This window comes from Scleropages formosus, chromosome 21, assembly GCF_900964775.1.
Source record: "Scleropages formosus chromosome 21, fSclFor1.1, whole genome shotgun sequence".
Taxonomy (NCBI): Eukaryota; Metazoa; Chordata; class Actinopteri; order Osteoglossiformes; family Osteoglossidae; genus Scleropages; species Scleropages formosus.
Window position 1 is genome coordinate 11,252,833 of NC_041826.1, and position 19,298 is coordinate 11,272,130.

General features: G+C 45.0%; 2 protein-coding genes across 6 annotated transcripts; one reads left to right on the plus strand and one right to left on the minus strand.

Moving 5' to 3' along the window:
- Window positions 1-5,314: 5,314 nt before the first annotated feature.
- LOC108918645 (protein FAM43B-like) lies at window positions 5,315-11,537 on the minus strand. 4 transcript variants are annotated; one of them, XR_001964862.1, is made up of 4 exons: window positions 11,171-11,536; window positions 6,849-7,495; window positions 6,307-6,543; window positions 5,315-6,111 (listed from the first exon to the last, which is right to left on the minus strand). XR_001964862.1 is itself a non-coding variant. In XM_018726110.2 (3 exons), the coding sequence occupies exons 2-3, from the start codon at window positions 7,417-7,419 to the stop codon at window positions 6,467-6,469; spliced, it is 564 nt and encodes a 187-aa protein (XP_018581626.1). In that variant the 5' UTR covers window positions 7,420-7,495; window positions 11,171-11,537; the 3' UTR covers window positions 5,315-6,466. The 4 variants fall into 4 exon arrangements, 3 of the variants coding, with proteins under 3 accessions (XP_018581626.1, XP_018581624.1, XP_018581625.1); XM_018726110.2 differs by having other exon boundaries at window positions 5,315-6,543; window positions 6,933-7,495; window positions 11,171-11,537; XM_018726108.2 differs by having other exon boundaries at window positions 5,315-6,543.
- Window positions 11,538-13,289: 1,752 nt separating this feature from the next.
- LOC108918661 (diamine acetyltransferase 2-like) lies at window positions 13,290-17,206 on the plus strand. Of its 2 annotated transcripts, none has more exons than XM_018726137.1 (6): window positions 13,290-13,708; window positions 14,871-14,922; window positions 15,155-15,238; window positions 15,518-15,619; window positions 16,494-16,534; window positions 16,962-17,206. In XM_018726137.1, the coding sequence occupies exons 1-6, from the start codon at window positions 13,646-13,648 to the stop codon at window positions 17,139-17,141; spliced, it is 522 nt and encodes a 173-aa protein (XP_018581653.1). In that variant the 5' UTR covers window positions 13,290-13,645; the 3' UTR covers window positions 17,142-17,206. The 2 variants fall into 2 exon arrangements, with proteins under 2 accessions (XP_018581653.1, XP_018581654.1); XM_018726138.2 differs by lacking the exon at window positions 13,290-13,708 and adding an exon at window positions 13,733-13,981.
- Window positions 17,207-19,298: the final 2,092 nt, after the last annotated feature.

A 19,298-nucleotide genomic window follows, 5' to 3' on the forward strand; every position in this document is an offset into this window, starting at 1 on the left:
CCGAAACCGGCTTCCGCTTCGCTTCACATTTTATTTACATTAATAATATGGCATAAAGGGAGTCAGTCTCTGGTGCTGTGTACATCAGCTGGAGCTGAACTAGCAGTCAGTAATTGAGTGTTTTTTACACTCTTGCCGTTGAGCTCTTCCCGTGTCGAGAAGTGCGCAGTTACTCCACCTCGTCATGGTGGGACATGATGATATTTTATGAGCAGCGAAACACTCCAGACACGCACACCGTAGCAACAACGCGCAACGACACTAAAACTATACCCGTAAAATTTAACACTAAGTTCACTATACACGGAAACAGAAAGTACGCAATAAAACACAGATAAGATCTAAAATTACGAATCGAATGCGCACACACAGTATTAAATACGTTAATAACGAGCAAGTAATTAAGCAAACACGAGTAAACGCTGAAATACACGGAAGTAACGCATTATGTGCATTACTATTAAACTTGTGCTAAGAATTAATGATTATTTTCTTTCTCCAATACGAGTTGAGTTGATACCTCATCGATACGCGGTGAAACGCAGGATACAATAGCGTAACTTCAGCGCCCAGAACAGCTGTTATTTGCCTCTGTTCTGCTGCACGTGACGGGTTTTTTATTTTATTTTATTTTATTTATTTATTTATTTATTTATTTATTTATTTATTTATTTATTAAAAAAAGCATATTTCTGTGCCGCTTGCATGTGCACCTTCTCTGCTGCCCGGCGCAGAACAGAGCAGACAGTCTGTCGTGGAAACAGCCAGCGCTGGCCCGTTTGACCACAGCTTCTTCCAGCAATAGAGCTTAGTGAGTACTGGGTCAAGAGTGGAAACTCAAAGGTCCAGAAGAATGACCACTTGGTTATTTGGGGACTTCTCCAATAAACAGTACAGTGAGCACCCGGTTGGCACCTGCATCCCCATGCAGGTGTGGGGAGGTACAGCAATGGTCTCCTGTTTGAGAGTAAGGCAGCCAAGGAGACAGTTTCTATAGATTCCACACCCTTTTCTTCTCACTCTGAGCTGGAACAAGCTGTTGGGGAGAAAAGGAGTCGGAGAGTAAGTGTAAGTCACCGCGGAGGAAATTTCACGGTGCACACAGGCTTTTTACCATTGAACTGAAGGTAGTTGTGTCTTTGAGTTATGAGTTCACCTTACCAAGGGTTTTTTGGAAACTTGTTGCTTTTGTAAGGTGGGGAAGACAATATATGTCATCATTTTAATTTTGGACTTGAAAATACTTTGACAGGCTACACATAATTTGACTTGTGAATTCTTCCATATATTTTGACCTGCTTATGTTTTCCATTTGTGTGTGTGTGTGTGACTTATCTGCTGAGCTGTTAGATGAGAGTAAAGAACCCCCAAACAGAAGACTGTGGTGTCACCTTAATTCAATTAATTTCCATGGTGTTTACAGTTTGTGTGGTGTTCTGGAGTGTTGGTGCTGCTAATGGTTACATTAAGAGATGTACCATGACCATGGGGACCAGAGTGGAGCATTATAATAAATGAAGCTGAAACTTCCTAGAAAATGAGTGCTGAACACTTTTTTTTTTTTTTTTTTTTTTAAATTCAATCCTGATATTTTCAGCTTGGTAACTAGAAAAATATCTCTGATTCCTTACTGAAAGGAGCAATGCATATATTGAGGGATGTCTCATAAATTGATTGACTTTGTGGTAAAACAGATTTTGTTTGGAGTTATAGTTGTGTCCAGCAGTCTTCATGTAAGTTGAAGATCCAGTGTAATGTGGTTCTTTTGTGACTAGAGAAGTTTTAACATGTATTTCTGGTATGTTCTCCACTTATGCACTGAACACTAAACTGCTGATAGCAATGTGACATTATCTTCCAAGACATCAACTAAAGTGTTCAGTTTTCAAGAATCTTTCCTGTGGGGAAACTGGTGACTCAGGCTTAACCACACAAGTGTTTAACTTCTCTGATGGTAGGGTTGTTGAGAGGCATGTGTCTTCATTCCTCGTTTGTGAGTGTAGATGAAGGTCTGAGGGCTGATAACACTACGTAGACTTCGTTGGAAGTCGCTTTGGAGAAAAGCATTTGCTAAATATTTCTAAATGGAAACTGTTCTGTTAAACCATCTTCCAAACATCATTGCCAGCGAGAATGAAGTAACACTAATGATTAAAATAAAAAAATGCAATATTCTTTAAAAGATACATGCATATTGATTTGAGGAAATGCTTTCCTTATTAAGAACAGACAGATGAGTGCAGATCCTGTAAAGTGAAACTTTTTAAAATCACAAAGAGGTTTAGTGCTGTGGTGAGCTGATTCATGCAGAAGATGATTGGGTGGCTGCTGTTACTGTGCAGGTTCCATGCATCTGCTGTTCAGGGCCGGCATGACAAAGGCATCCTGGAGTAAGCGTTTTTAAGACAGCAGTGAGGGATTTGCTTCATTGCCTTGACCTCAAAAACCTCAATGTGGATCCATGTTCTACAAGACTTCGGCACTGAGCGGAAGTTGCACCACGTTCCCCTTTCTGTCCTTCCAGGGTCTAAACCTACACAACATCGGTCTTTGCTGTTTGGCAGCTTGATTTTACTTGGCCTGGAACTTGTTTGGTGCGCATAATACTGTCATACACCTCTGGGGCTGCATGCGGTTGAGCTACCATCATGGTTAAGGTAGCTGGATTCGGCAGGACATCTCTCAAAGGTATGGAGACCCTGCTGTGGTACCTTTTTGAGAGAGATCCAGCTCTGCGAATTGGTCAGATGAAAATTGGCTGAACTCCATGTTCTCTAACATTTAATCATGTGAGTTTTTAACCACACTGTTGCACAAGTCCTTATCACCAAAACCAGTGACAGGTCCTTCTGCTTAGTTTGGTGCTCTAGCAAGTGTAAAGTATGAACGCAGAAGCCTTTCTGCAGATCCGAATGCACCAAAAAGATCTGCAAGGTGTCCTTGAGGTTGACTCACTCCTGCCTCCTGCAGGACAGTGATTAAAGATGGAGAACAGAAGACTGCTGCAAAACATACCCCATCCCAAGAAGCCCAGCACACCAGTGTTAGGTAATTCACCTCAACTTACATTTCATGCACTTAACTACGGGTAGTCCGTATAGTATTTTCATGTAATATTCAGAGGAAACCACTGCGATTGACTTTCTCGATACAACTTTCCCATCTCTTCCAGTGATTTCCAAACTGATTGTGATAGCTTTGCCCATTGCACAGATCGCCATTGGTAGGTATTGTCTTCTCCAGGAGCCTTTTGTAATGGCACAACTGTTGTCTCGTCATATACAAGACTGTCTGATGGTGAGACCCCCTCCCCCAATTTTTGCCTCTAAGGTGCATTGTATCTCAAGGAGTGCCCACTGAAGGACTACATCCCCATCTACCTGGTGGTGTGGGGGGTCTTCAGCATCACCCTAAGTTTGCTCTCCTGCCTACCTTGCACCCAGGAGTCTGAGGGGCAAGAACAGAGGCCGCTAAGTAGTTTGTGCACTGCGTGGAACTCGTTGGTGTCAATCTTCCTCTTCTGCTGGTTCATTGCCGGTAAGAGGGTGGGGGTATGTGGCCCAGAACATGGCAGAATGGGAAGGATGTATGAGGGAAGACTGGAGAAGTTGAAAACTGAGTTTCACATTGGTTTGGGATTTATTGGTTAGTCTTGGTTTTGGTTTCACTGGGGGTGGGCTTTGTGTTTCTGAAATGAGTAATTGAATTTGTTCAACAAATTTGCTTTGAGCATATTTTGGAATACATTAGATTTGATATGTGAAGGAAGCCTGTGGTTTTTTATATTATGCATGATATTTGCATTATATATTGTGTTCTGGTTGTGGAAAAGCAAGCTACAGCAAATATCGCTACAACTTAACTCATTCAAGATGAGTGACAGTGTCAAAGGTGGAAATTGGAGCAACTGATATCCATAAGCCTGGGATGGAAAAAGTAAACATGGTGGAATCTCTGGGCTCATCCAAGGGGTGCAGGGGGGGAGCTAGTGGTCTAAGGCCAGGTGTAACCCAGCAGAAGTAGGTGTGTAGTGATTGCTGCATCTTGTCATCTCACTTCTACCTTCCTGTGAACCTTGTGTCCACAGGTAACGTGTGGATATACTCCATCTACCCCCCCAACTACGACGGCAGCAACGGTGCGCCTTACTGCAACAAGACACTGTACCTTTTTGCTTTCTGGACCACCACCTTGGTCTACATCCTTGTGGGGGCGGCACTTGTGGTATGCTGCTGTGTACTCCTCTGCATGTGTCTGTTAGGCAGAGGTGGACCTGGGGCAACCTATGATGAGGATGTCTAAGGGTTACAAAATGGTGGGGAAGCTTTTTTTATACATAAAATTTCCCTTGTTTTTTCCATTGCGTGTCCTGTCCTGCTCACTGTAAGCACTGATGTCCAGTAGCTTTTATGCATGGGAGGGAAATGTCCGACAGACCTGCCACTCATAAAAAGCATTGAAAACATGCATGATGCACACATTTCTCCTGCTCTTAGACACTAGCTCCCAAGATGATGGGGCCTAGGTGCCTACTTGCATCTCACTGTTGCTGCCTTCACAGTTCTGACCCCCCCCTTTCCTAATAGTTTCATATTATACTGCCCTCTCTTCATGAGGGGATTGTCTTCCTCCTATAGCCCCATGTATCACATCTCTTCAAAGGGTTAGACACCCTGTGGTTTAAACAAGACTGCTCTGTGTGAGAATAGCAAAAAAGCTTGTCGTCATGCTGGACTGCTGCCTGATTTTTAATGTCTAAGATGCAGGTAGAAAAATTTACAGTAATTTTGAATAACATCTTTGGAAAGTATTCCTGTGTACATGTTGGAAAGTCTGTTCACCAAGGCCACTGTAAAACACTACACTGTACTGTACTGCCTGTGCACTGCATTTTGTTTGTTCTGTGGCACCAACAGCTACCTGTGTGTGCAGAGCTGTTTGAGATGTTGAATATCAAATAAATGCGTACCATAACCTGCAAAGTAGTAATGTTTTGCCTTGGATGTGGTAAAGATCCCTGAAAAGTATATAATGAACTCTAGAATAAGAAAGGTTAGAAAAGAGAAAAAAAAAAAAAAAAAATTAAGTACATAACTCCAGTCTGTCTTTTTGAGGACATGTGCATTATTCCAACAGTTAATTTTTAAGATGTGAACCATACTTGTTTGGCAGGGTTGCAGTGTGTACTTTTTGTATTATGAAAATCTTCTTAGACTTGATAAGATCAGTATTACCATATTGTGGTCTAAGTGTACAGATGAAAACAAAGTATCCTACCCAAGTATAAAAAAAATTCCAATTACTTTTTTAAAAATTTTTTTTTTTTTTTTTTTTGTGCAAGTTACATGACAAGTAGTCAGTTTGCCCACTGTCTCACCGGGGACACTAGCACAAATGCCATTATAAGGGAAAAGTGTAAGAGTTATAAGCACTGAGTTGTCTCATGTCCCCTCTTCTCCTTGTGCCCTGTGGCTCTTCAAGTCCATCTGTGATAGAAGCATCCCTAGTGTGTCTTCTAGCCCATCATCTCAGCTTTTTGCCATGTGCTCACCTACAAGCATCTGGGTGATGTTGGATTATTTGAGGACTAGGGTGGGGGGGATCACTTCCATTTCCCCCCCCCCCTTTCTTTTTTCCATTGGGTGTTCAATCCTGGACCTTCTCTTTATAACCAATGATGTCCAAAAGCTGGGAAGACCTTCTCATGGCATCAGGTGTCACTGATAGAAGGGAAAGCCCTGACAAGCTGCTGTCCAGGGCTGGGATTGGAAGTGTGTCACACGTGTAAATGCACTTCACTATTAGACTCATCCTCCTAATGGGACAAGGATTCATTTTGTCTGTCTCTTACAGCTCCATCCCAGACAGCTGCAGTCCTGATAGCTTCTGCATAGTCCACTTTGGCTTTTTACATGAAAATATGAGTAGCAGAGACTCATGTGCACAGCAGTGTACTGAAATACATGTAAAAAAGTTTATACATTACTGTTGACTTGCTTACAATTATTTGCCCACTTACGATACAGTGTGAAACAGAACAGAAGCTGAGAGGCTGAAAACTGGAAGCCTTTGTTCAGTGACAGCCACTAAAAAGTCATATGGGTACAGAAACTGAAACAGAAAAGAAACAGTTGATAATTTTAAAATGAAATTGATTGGCTTGAAATGGTACATACTGCCAAGTTTTATTATTCTGATGTGTCTGCAGCCCTTTCAACAAGAGCAATGATCATTTTTACCCATTTACACTGCACCTGGCTCAGGGGCACAAACTGGAGGGCCTCTCATGGGGCTGGAACCTGTTACCTGTGGGTTAAAAGTTGCAGTCCTTTACCACGCTGCTGTTCAGGCTCAACATTTGCCTTTTCGCCTCTGATGAAGGGGGTCCCTCAGTTCTGATTGACTATCATCCAGTCTCTTTCACTGCCCAGAAATCCAAGGGGCTTCGCTGATGCATGCTGGGTCGTCAGTGGGGTGTCCCCTCCTCAGGGTCACTCTCGCTGGATGGTGAGACGCTAGGCTCCATCTCTTCCAGCGAGCCGCCTTGACAGGAGAAGGACAAGATGTTAGCGCTGGTAGCACAGGCACGCCACAAAAAGGGGCTCTTTCCTCCCTCCTGGACACAAGTGTTTTCGATCATTCTCAACGTCAAGAGCAATGCAAAACGAGTAAAACTGCAGGCGAAACAATAAGAAAACCCGGTGAAGACAAGGCTACAGACAGCATTTCACACAAACACAGTGTTGTTGTGCACTTCGACTCCTCTCCACCAGGCTGCACTTCAGATGTCACCACCATCATCATCATCATCACAGCAGCACACGGATCCACATGAGTTGCGTCTTTACCTTTGCCCAGGTGAGCTGGCAGCGTGAAGCTCCTGGATGTGGGATTGGCTGGAAGTGGGAACTCTCTGCCCCTTGGGCCCTCACCTTGCTGCTGATTGGTGGGGGCGTTCTGCCGGTTGCTGAGCGCCCGCTGGAAGGCGTCAGCCAGGCAGGCGGTGATTTCCTTGGCGCGCTCTGCCCGACTGCACCAGAACATGCGGCACTGCAGCTGGCGGCTGCGCTGTCTGCAGATGAAGAGGAAGACGTTGGGGTGGGCGGAGTCGGCCGCACAGTACGCGATGTCCTCCAGGAAGGTCTTGGCGAGCTGGCGGCCCGTGCTGATCTCCTTCACCTCGACGTAGCGCGGCCGCACCACCAGGGCATGCTCTTTTGCCAGCTTCCCTGGGGCGCCATCCAGTAGCCGACTGATGGCCTCCTGCGCCTGCCCCACGTCCAGCGAGTAGGTCTTCTCCGTGCCCAGATAGTGCACCTTGAAGAGCGGGTCACCATGTGATAGGCCCTCGGTACGGTCGCGCCGGAAGCGGTGCCGGAGAGCCGCTGGGGAGTTCTTTAGGCTCTGCATCAGAGACATGGCTGGCCCAGGGTTCGACTGATGTTCACAGGATCAGCTCCCTAATTCCCACACAGCCTACAGCAGCATTTTATCACTGGGAGGTAAAAATAAGGAGGAAGGCTTGGTGTAAAGGCTTCAGTGTGGAAAAGTAATCATAATTGATGGTAGAGCCCAGTTTTTCGGTGGGATTTTTACTCTGAATGACTCCTGCTGACCACAAGTCATTAATTTCATGCAACCAGAAACTGTTGTTAGAAGTAGAACAATCTTTTAGTGGAAGTTACCCTCCAAGGCAAAACAATGTAGCCTTTGGATTAAGATCATTCCTTCATGTCAGTTAATTTGCCTTTTGCTTTTGGGCTCTAGGGGTGTGGTGGTGCAGTGAGTTTGGCCAGGGCCTGCTTGCTGGTGGATCTGGGGTTCGAGTCCTCCTGTGGGTGCCTTGTGATGGACTGGTGTCCTGTCCTGGGTGTGTCCCCTTCCCCTCCAGCCTTGTGCCCTGTGTTGGGCTCCGGCTTGCTTTGGGACAAGCAGTTTCAGACTCTGTGTGTGTGTGTGTGTTCTGGACTCCCTCTGTATCACTGAGACCCTGAATGGATGAACTTTGAGAAAACAGGAGGATAGCAGTTCCAGAGGACTAATGAAACATACAATTTACACACACATTGTCTGAAACTGCTTGTGGGGTCACGGCAAACTGGAGCCTAAACTGACAACATAGGGTGCAAGGGTGGAGGGGGAGGGGACACACCCAGGATGGGATGCCAGTCCCTCACAAGACACCCCAAGTGAGACTCAAACCCCAGACCCAAAGGAGAGCAGGACCTGGCCAAGCCCACTGCACCCCCATACAGTTTACATTAATTGTAATAACATAAAAATAATGCTCTAAATCAGCTACAATGTTATGTACTGTATGGCAATAGTATAAGTAGTTATACATAACAAAATAATACATATTAGGAGTGTATACCTCCTCAAGTTGAGTTCTGGGCCTTGACACCATTTCAGAAACACATGTGCTATTGGGGATCGCGCACACACAGATAAAACACTAGAGCAACTTACAGTGTGTGGATATTTGCTGACACACACACACACGCACACGCATATTACACGCACAGTGACACAGGGCCACCGGCTGTCATGCATGAGTACAAAGAACACAGACAAGCGTGTACAGGCAGTGTTTGTGTTACGCTGTTACTCCAGTTCGAACACGTTCTGGGTGGAGACACACGTCACAAGACAAAATGGCAAGGGAGGCTGCAATGTGTTGTCACCTGTGGCCCCACACAGCGTGATTAGATACCGTGTGTGTTTCCATCATATCTCTCATTTGCTTAGCAAATATTCTTATCGAGGGCGACTCAGTGAGGCACTTCGCTGCTCTACCTGTGTGTTCAGACAAGTAGGACTGGTTAACCAGAGGGGCTCAGGTTGGGTGTCCTTCCCAGCTGAGCCACAGAGTCGACCCAAATGGGGCCAGAAGTTGTGTATCCACTTACATCACCACAACACCATAATCCCACATGTATTATTCATAGCTTTATAATAAGAGGATGTGGAAGTTCTGCATGGACACAAACCCCCGGCAACAGAGTAAAAGAGGCAGTCATCCGAGCTGCGGCCACAGAAACTGTACATCGGGTTGTCAGAATCGCTCTGAGGGCGGGCAGATGATGCGGGGCCTTTATAACACACTCCTGTTCTGCAGTGTCCACAGATACTGTATATACAGAGTTAGAATAAATAAATAAAGTGGGGTTCCATAGCCAGGGGTTCCATTACTGGGTGGCACAGTGGCACAGAGAGTAGTGCTGCTGTCTCACAGCGCTTAGCTGGGAGGAAAGGACCGGGTTTGATCCCTGCTCAGCCTGTGTGGAGTTTGCATGTTCACACACTCACCTTGGTGAATAAGGTGTGTGGGCTGATAACACTACATAGTATCCAGTGGAAGTTGCTTTGGAGAAAACTGTCTGCTAAATTTACATTTATTCATTTATCTGACGCTATTCTCCAAAGTGGGGGTGCGGTGGCGCAGTGGGTTGGACCACGGTCCTGCTGTCCGGTGGGTCTGGGGTTCAAGTCCCGCTTGGGGTGCCTTGCGACGGACTGGCGTCCCGCCCTGGGTGTGTCCCCTCCCCCTCTGGCCTTACGCCCTGTGTTGCCGGGTAGGCTCCGTGACCCCGTATGGGACAAGCGGTTCTGAAAATGTGTGTGTGTATTCTCCAAAGTCACTTACAATGTTAAGGTTACAATTATCACAAGGTTACATAAATAAATGTAATGTAAATGTTCAAACCCTGCTTGGGGTGCTTTGTGATGGACCGGTGTCCTGTCCTGGGTGTGTCCCCTCCCCCTTTGGCCCTGTGTTGCTGGGTTAGGGTCCGGTTCACCGTGACCCCCGCTTGGGACAAGTGGTTGTTGACATTGGTTGGTTGCTTGGCTCTGGACCAGTGATGTACAGTGATTCCTCCATCACAGAACTTGCCATTCTTATGAAACTTTTATTCATAACTGTTCGAACTGGAGCTCAAGGTGACTGGACCACCGTCCTCGATCAGAGCATTTCGACCACACTTCACTGACCCTTTCCTGCAGTCATTCTGAATCCCTGTCTCATTATGATAAGTCTCAGCCCCCAACCACTCTCTGTCTCTCTCTCTCACACACACACACACACACACACACACACACACACACACACACACACACACACACAGCAGAAGTGATGTATGACAGTTATTCTTTGCAGCACTTTACTACTGGAGTCATTAATGAAATTACTGCGAAACACTGTAAATTCGCACAGAACAGTGCGGAGGCTGACGGTTCAGTGTGTATCCTGGCAACAGCCAAAACGTTTCCTCGCGCCAACAGGGTTTCTCAACGCGAGAATCACGTTCCTCTTAAATATACTGTGAGTTCCTCAGAAATCCGCTGTGAAATTTTTATTATCCGTCATCATTATTATTATGGGGGGCGCGGTGACGCAGTGGGTTGGACCGGGTCCTGCTCTCTGGTGGGTCTGGGGTTCGAGTCCTTTTTGGGGTGCCTTGCGATGGACTGGCATCCCGTCCAGGGTGTGTGTCCCCTCCCCCTCCAGCCCTTCGCCCTGTGTGTTGCCGGGTTAGGCTCCGGCTCCCGCGACCCCGCTTGGGACAGGCGGTTCAGATGATGTGTGTGTGTGTGTGTATACTGTTATTATTACACTTAAAATGATACCGATTTTGCTTGTGGGAAACCAGACCGTAAAGAACGAATGAGCCCCGCTGGAAACATCATCATGATCATCAACATCATCATGTCCTTGGAAGTTGGAAAAAGAAACATAGCCATAGGTCCATACCAGGTCAGGTGCCACGGCGCAAAACACACTTAGAGAACACAAACGTGCAACACACACCAAAGCCTTAGGTGTAGGTGATAAAACACACGTAGAACAGGTATAAAAAGTAAAAGACACGAAACACGTATCATCATGTAAAAAAAAAGACGCCTAGCGAGACGTCCTCGTGGAGTAAAAACGCTCCCGTAACAAACAGTGTAAAGAGGTATAGCGATGTAAAAACACACCTTCGATCACGCGTGTACTGCCAGTGGGGTGTGAAACACTCGAGAAGACGTGTAATGCCGGCGAGACGGAAAGCAGTCGGAATAAAACCCGTAAAAATGAATCCAAATTCTGTTTGAGTCCCTGAACTGAGAAGGTTGGAGCAGCTGCGCACCTTCACCCGGTTAAGGGAAAAGTAAACTTTGTTCTTACCGTGTTCCCGTCTCTGAAATGACACTTGCGAAGCTCCCCGGCACAATTCAACAGGAAAATGAGCTCGTCGCTCTCCAAAGAGTCGGAAAGAACGAACTCGTCATGATGATGGAAAAAAGTCAGAAGTTCAAACCCCTCCTGGAAACTGGTCTGTGCTGAACTAACCTGTGCTGAGCTGTGCTGATCTGGACTGTGCTGATCTAAAACTGTGCTGAGATGTTGCTAGACTATATGAAAATGTAGTAACTGTACTGAGGTGTACTGTACTAAACACTACTAAACTGTGCTGAGGTGTGTGTGGAATTTTACTAGGCGTGTGACTCACAGCAGTGTTTATAGTGCCAGTTCCATTTACATTTGACACACCATGGTAAAACAGCCCCGGGGGTCATTTTCAGAGGTACATTGTAACCTGAGATACCGAGAATCCATGGCAACAGGACGAGATCCGGTTTGATGGGTTTGTTAAAAACAGAAGTACAACATGGATATCCTACACCTGAGACAAACTTTCACGAGCAATAACTGCTCAGCCCTTGGAAACTGAACTTAATTGCTATTTCTGAATCATTTCTGTTGTAGATTAGTGTTTTTGTAGTCTGTTAACTTTAATTTATAAATATAGTACCACGTCTGAAAATAACTCCAGAGTATACAACAATTATGCCTGCGATCTCTTAAAGATTAACCGACACCTGTACACTCTGTCTGGTAGTGATGACCGTGAAGGAACAGCAACTGCAAAATCCTTCAAGAAGATAAAACCATGTACTGCATATGGACCTAGTACTCAGTACGTGGGAACATCTCAGTGGTGTCAGTAGGACATGGGGGGGATAACCAGTAGCTGCTCACTGCCAGACATTGACTAACATCTCTGTCCTTATGTCAAATGCCCAAACTGGATTTTAGGTGCCCCCCGAGGTCTTGGACTTGGTCGTTTTAGCTCTGGACTGAGGAGGTTCTTCCATGTATGGAGCGCACCACCACCATCTCACCGATGACACACACAACAGACCCAAATATAGTGAAAAACGGCTGCTAATCTTCAGTCACCTGATGTTGACACAGTGAGAAAGTTCATAGTAGGTCCTGAATGTTCCAGCCAGCTGCGTCAGAGTCACTATGAATCAGCTTCCTCTGACGGATCCAAAAGCAACTTAGACATGGGAAATAGGTTTTTATAGAACCAATAGCACTAAAAAAAATCAGTAACCCATGGCTGACATGGGAGGGCAGATGTACCTAAAAGAGGATTTTCCTGCATGCGTGTATGGAATTCAAAAAATAAGGCCTTTCTCTGAAAAGTAGGTAGTGAAAGGCATGGTGGCACAGTGAGCAGCGCTGCTGTCTCACAGCACCTGGGTGGTGCGAGAGGATGTGGGTTTGATCCCTGCTCAGTCTGTGTAGAGTTTGCATGTTCTCCCTGTGTCTGCATGGGTTTCCTCCCACAGTCCAAAGACATGCTGGTCAGGTTCACCCATAGTGAGTGAGTGACACAGAGAGAGTGTGTTCCACTGATGTATGGATGAGTGACCCAGTGTAAGTAGTGTATCTAGCAGTGTAAGTCAACTTGGTGAATAAGGTGTGTGGGCTAGGAACACTACATAGTATCCATTGTAAGTTGCTTTGGAGAAAAGTGCTAAGTGAATAAATGTAATGTAAGAGAACCCCTTTCCATTTGTGTTTTGGAAAATCAGAATCAGTCTCCTACAGTTGCACCACCAACTTCCATAATTGCTTTGGTCATGAAGCTCGTGGTCATCTGAAGTGACTGTGGTTTGGGTCGGGTCGAACGACCAGCCTTTCCAAGTGAAGGAAATATTTCAGTTTATCGCAATGAAATCAGTGAGCAGAGCAAATGGTCAAGTCCAGTGTTGGGACCTGACACCACTGGAGAAGTTCTGATTTAACAAAGTGCACAGTAAACTCTGCAGAACTTGTTGGCGGGCAGACGGCTGGGGTGGAGCTCCTCGGTTTCAGGTGTCACACACACTTGACGGAAGGCTGCCATGGTTTCGTATCTTCATATTGTGTGGATTCCCCCCCCCCCCAGTCCAAAGACACGTGTTTTCGATAACGAGTGACTAAATTGCCAGCATTCTGTGTGCGCGTGCGCGCGGGACAGCGGAGCGAAAGCGCTTATTAATTTTGGCACCAATCACATTCCGTACTTCCCGAAATCGCGGTTTGGGATGTCGGAGAAGCCTGTGCACGCGCACTTTGCCCGACAAGTAGCACTGACAGTAATAACAAGAGTAATCGTAAATATTTCAGGGGCGTATTTCACAAGTGAGGTTCACAGGAGCGACGTTAGGAACATTACACATTGTTGTGTCATTCTCGGTTAATGAGAAAAGCTAGTGGTGTAAATTGGAAGTTAATTAATAGCAAGAAACAAAATAAGAAATACGAGGTGTCAAGAACTTAAATAAGTGCCAGTGCCAGCGCTGTCCCACCGATGTGCTGTACACCATGGAGTTCAGGGTGCGAGCCGCCACGCGGGAGGACTGCAGGGACATCTCGCGGATGATAAGGGTGAGAGGACCGCCGTGCGCTCGCGCCCCAATTCCATCATCCTGGATCCTGCTGGCCCCCTTTTTTGATTTTTTTTTTTTAAAAAAAGGCAGTCTGAGCGTGTACTGGACAGCTGTGCTTATTTATAGACACAGTCACGTGCCAGAAACTTGTTAAAAATAGGTCTTGGCTCGTTCCATGACGATGCGTTACAGTTGTATTAGCATATTAAAATATGGAAAAACTGTACAATGAATGTAAACAGCACTGACGTTTACTGGTCCGCTTTTAAATGTAACTATTTAAGTTAATTCATGCATGCAATTTTATTTTGAAATGAAATGCGCAATACTGCGGTAGTGCGCGGTGAGAAAATGAACGTCCCAGCATGCTCTGTCTGTGGCGGGGCGTAACGGTGGATGTTTGCGCTAATGTTACACTTCCATTGTTATTTAACTCGCTGCGAGTACTTGACCGTTACGTACATATCTGCCTGTTACTTGCTGTTCTGAAGTACCACATTTGCGGCGTAAGTACGGTATCAACCGTCACCGAGAAGTCTTGGCAGTATAAGCAGGTTGCCGGGCCCTGGTTGGTCACGTGCTCGTTTCGAGTTAATGTGTTCCTATGGTGCGTTAGTGTGTAAAAGGGTAGCAAAAAATGTTACTATTATGGTCATACAGTTAATGTTTCACTCTAGAAAACCCTGTAGCTTTCAAATGATAGAATTCAGGACATTTAATATAAAAGTTTGTGAAAAGTAAATGTATTCTTAACTTTTAATACTTTTCTGGAGCCGGTCTCTTTTAAGGTGTTATTGTGAGCTACAGTTACAGTTATAGGTGTTCGTGTTTCATGACGACACCACATGTGCATCATTAGCATGACTGCTCTTAGATCTCGAGAAGACGATTTTTCAGCTCATCTTCACTTTTAGTCAGTAATGTAGAATCATCAACATAACAAAGGTTGTTGTTGAGTCTTCTGCCAGTTTTCACATGCAACTGGTGGGACAGCAAAGACCAGCTTTAACCAGTGCAATGGAAAAAAAATCCAAATACTGAAGAAATTTCACTGATTTCCAGCTCTTTCAAACAAATTGATTTTCTCCTGCATATGTGACCCCGTAAGGGACAAGCGGTTCTGAAAATGTGTGTGTGTGTGTGTGTGTATCATTCCCAAGGAGCTGGCTGTGTATGAGAAGATGCCGGACGGGATGAAGATTTCACATGAAGGTTGTGGAACGTGTTCTAGAAACTTCTCAGTTCTTCTGTCACAGATTGAGACTGTGTGTCTAATAGATAGTGATGTAAAACTGATTTTTGTGTGTGAAAGAAAAAAAAAAATTACTTTAGGTGAAAATCAGAATGAGGTTTTAGTTGCTAAGTGTGCTGATGCACACAAGGAATTTGCTTTGGTGCTTGGTCCATGCAGATCCATGCAATTGTTCTTTGATTATATTCCCAGAGCTGGAAAGAGATGGTTTTTCCCAAAATCCATTTTTTCACTGCCTTGTTGCTGAGGTGCCACCGCAGCACAGGACTAAGGAAGGTAAAAAGATAAACTTTGAAACCATGCACATATGCTTTTTTTTTTTTTTTTTTAAATAATGTGATCCAGTCGTCAGTAATAAGTATATGAGTGAGCTTTCTACTCCACCACATGTATCATGATCTTTAAGATCCCATTTTTCATAAGAATGGACTTTCATCTCAATGTCAGGTTAAATCAATGATTAACTGCTGAACTTACCTTCTGACTTCAATATAAATCAATTTCCTCCTTTCGGGCAAACCTTTCGTCAGTGTTTGTTACTGTGTATCTTTGCAGGGTACACTTTAGTTGGGTATGCACTGTACTTCTACACATACAGCACATGGGAAGGGCGCAGTCTGTATATGGAAGACTTCTATGTGATGCCAGAGTTCAGAGGTTAGTACACATATGAGTGCTTTTATAAGATTGTTTAATTTTTCATACATGAGGGAAATTATTTAGAATGAAAAATATCCATGGTGAGGCGTTGAGGTGAAATGCAGTTCTGCATGCTGTTTATTCCCTGCATCTGCAGAGTAAGAACTGTGTTCACATTTTTGGAATTGAGTCAACCTCATTCTATGTAAGTGTTGGCCTCTGTCAACACTGTGTTTTGTCTACTCTTCTGTCTGTGGTATTCATTTACAGGATATCAAGGTGCAGTCAGGGTCTGGAGTGTATCAAGGTTTGGGATACAAGGGTTTCATTGCTGCTCTTTGCAGGTGACATGGTTGTGTTGGCCTTATCAGGATGTGATCTTCAGCATACTTTAGAGCAGTTCACAGGCTTCAAGTGTGGCAAATGGGATGAAGGTCGGCACCTGGAATAGAGTCCCTGCATCTCTAGATTGAAAAAAGCCCGTTAAAGTGATTCAGGCATCTAGCAGGAATTCTCCCATGGCTGCACTCGCAAGAGATTTACCAGGCAGTGTGAACTGGGAGGAGACCCCAGGGTAGACCCTGGACAGACCAGGGGGGCTTATATCTCCGAATTTGCCTGGGAAGGCTTTGGGATCTCCTAGGGGTTGTTGCAGAGCAGGATGGACCACTCTCCATGTCGCCTCTGCGACCCTCACCAGCATAAGCAGGTTGAACATGGGTAGGTGGGTGGATAGAAATAAGATGTTTCTGTTGAAAATAGCAACTCTCAAGCAGGCAGTAATGGACAGTGGTTGTAGTCTGTGACCTCCAAAGGTCTCTCTGGCATCAGGGAATGAGCTCTGGAGTCTCATACACATACCCATGTCTTTGTCCTTATCCTTGGTCTGCAGGAAAGGGTATCGGCAAGGCACTGATAAGCAATGTGGCTCGGGTAAGTTGGGTTGATAACCATTCATGTGGGCCAAGCACCTTAATGTGACATTGTAAGTACAATGTTGTCTGCATGTGCTGGGTGATCAGTAATTTAGTCCATCTTTGTACCATTATTTAACGTGCAATAATGTGTGATACACAACTGTGTGTGTGTGTGTGTGTGTGTGTGTGTGTGTGTGTGTGTGTGTGTGTGTGTGTGTGTAATTGGAATGGGGCAGCAGAGTACCATAGGTAATGTGTGATGGGTAATGTTTTGCTGTGAACATGAGACCAGCAGACCATCATACATAATGTAGTTTAATATTCATTTGACTAAAGTGTAGAAGTGTGTGTCAAGGAGTATCTGTCTGATGGGTACCAATGTAATTGAGTATGGTTGCCAAAGAGAGTAAGTGTGTGATGTAACACTGTGTATTTGTGTTTAGATTGGCAAGGAGCACCAGTGTGTGCGTCTGAATTTTTCGGTACTGTCCTGGAACACTCCTGCCATCAACTTCTATTTAAACAAGGGTGCCCAGGACCTGACAACCAGCGACGGTTGGCACTGCTTCCGATTTGACAGAGAGGCGCTGGACAAGTTAGCAGAAGAAGCAGTCAAACAGTAACACTGCCCGTTCCCCTCTTTGAGCCATTTCTACATAGAAAATTAATAAAAATTCCATAGGGTTTGACTGGTACTGCATTGTAATTTATTTCTTTGTTTGTTTGTTTCAATGGCGCTGAATTGAGACCTTCACGGCTTTGTAGTGCTTGACCTGCTGAACATCAGCTGCTAACCAGATAGGATGTCCAGAAAACCATCTGACCCTTCAGAAGCGGCTTACTGACCACAGGCGTGTCCTCCTGATTGTGTCGTGTTACCACGATGGGGTCGGACAGCTACAAGTGCACTGTTTTTTCCTTCTGGTCAGCTCTTACTGTAACAACAAAAACATTATCTCTTGCCCTGAGATCACTTGATGGATTGGCACAGGCTATTTGGTCACAACTTTATTCTTTACCAGTTTAGAATTCGTACCTGAGATGTGGTGAGTTGTTAACACAGAGCTGAAATGTGAAAATCCTGACTGTTCATGGAAACTGCTCTGAGCGGGTTTGTTTACACAGGCTCGGATGACCCAAAAAAGTCAGGGAAAAAAAAAAAAAAACCTCTGTAAATCACCTTCAGCATTGTGCACCATCAGTCTCGCTGTCAGACCTTCTTATCTTCCCTGTTGTCATGGGCAGGTGACTTTAGGGCTCAACAAATGAGAAGGTCCTTAGCTGTGAATGAACAAGGTAGAGCAGATAGGAAGGCTGGGCAGAGCTGTGGGGACATCCCAGTCTCAAGTGTCACTGAACAGCGGTCCCTGCCCAGCCACTGCAGGCTTCCACTAAGCGTCTCCTGTGCAGCAATGATACCTGTAAGCAAGAAGTGTGTATGCTGTGAGAGCCAGGAAAAGCAAGATCACGAACGCAGTCCACAGGTGGGCAAGGTGCACCGTACCACGTTTGGTAACACTTTACACCTAGCCTGATTCCTCTGAGTTCAGCCAGTCTTTGTGGGGGAGGGGCCTACAGCTTCCATTTTTGTCTTCCCTGCTTTCTCGGCACAGACTGTGGTCATGCTGACCAACACATGGCCAACATGTGTCTTCTAGAGTTATTGTCAATATATCGCTTGTCAGGGAAAACTTCTTCCTATTTACCGCCACCTGAGCTCTGTCATGTGGATTTTATTCAGCATGTCCACAGAATGAAGTTCAGCGAAACAGAAACTTATATTTCTAGTTTATTTCCTCTTTCCAGGGTTTTTCTGAACGTCTGCTGACTTACAAACAGCATTAGTGTTCAATGTATTATTACTTATTCATTCATCAAATGTTTTTATCCATGGCAACTTTTGGCGTTCGCTTTATGTACCAAGCTGCTCACAATGATTTACCTATTTATACAGCAGGGTAATTTACCCATTTATATGACAGGATAATGTTGTTGTGTGGCTCTAACCACTATGTGACCTGTTACACATATAATATTTAATATCTGTATTGCAATATATAGTAAAGGTGCAGATAGGAGGTGATGATCCAACAAGTGAGCAAACAGTAGATAAAGGTGCTTGTTGATAGACTTTTTGGCGAATACTGGAAACGGAAGCCTTCGGTGAGGTCGGCACGTGTCACGGGTTATAAATCCCTCATAGCTGTGTTGTTGGACCATCAATTGCAGACTACTGTTGTTTGGGAAGAAAACTTGTGATATTGTTGTTATTAGTCATGTTGAGGGTGATTTCACCACATTCCACAGGTCACCATAATCTCTGGATTTTATAACTTGAGGGAATCCCAGCAACATGGTGAAGCACCTCCCACTGAAGGGCTCAGCCAGGAAATGAATGTAAGAGATGGAGAATAACAAGCAGGTTGACAGATCCGTTGAAGGTGCTGCAGCCACCTTAGGGTTCAACCTATTGCTGATCTGAGTCACCCAGTTAAAGGCGGGTGCAGGAGGAGAAGAGCGTTTGTGTCTTGGTGATGGTGAAGAAGGTGTAAGAAGCTTATGGGCGCAATTCACGCCGGCCTTCGGTTCCTCCAAGAAGTTCTCCTCCATTTTCTGTGGCCTCTTTTGCTCTTCACTCATCCTTTGGTACCCTGTGACCCCTCTTTCATCAGTACTGCCATTCACATCTCTCCAACCCACCCAATAAAATCACAAGTACTGCATCAAGAATCTTTATTCATGACATCAACACATGTTGAAAGCATTAAAAACATTTAAAT

Coding starts and splice junctions, on each gene's coding strand:
- LOC108918645 (XM_018726108.2), bottom strand. CDS start 7,419: ATGTCTCTGATGCAGAGCCTAAAGAACTCCCCAGCGGCTCTCCGGCAC. Junction 6,544..6,848: donor GCCAGCTCACCTGGGCAAAG/GTAAAGACGCAA, acceptor TCTCCTGTCAAG/GCGGCTCGCTGGAAGAGATG.
- LOC108918661 (XM_018726137.1), top strand. CDS start 13,646: ATGGAGTTCAGGGTGCGAGCCGCCACGCGGGAGGACTGCAGGGACATC. Junction 13,709..14,870: donor ACATCTCGCGGATGATAAGG/GTGAGAGGACCG, acceptor ATCATTCCCAAG/GAGCTGGCTGTGTATGAGAA. Junction 16,535..16,961: donor TGATAAGCAATGTGGCTCGG/GTAAGTTGGGTT, acceptor ATTTGTGTTTAG/ATTGGCAAGGAGCACCAGTG.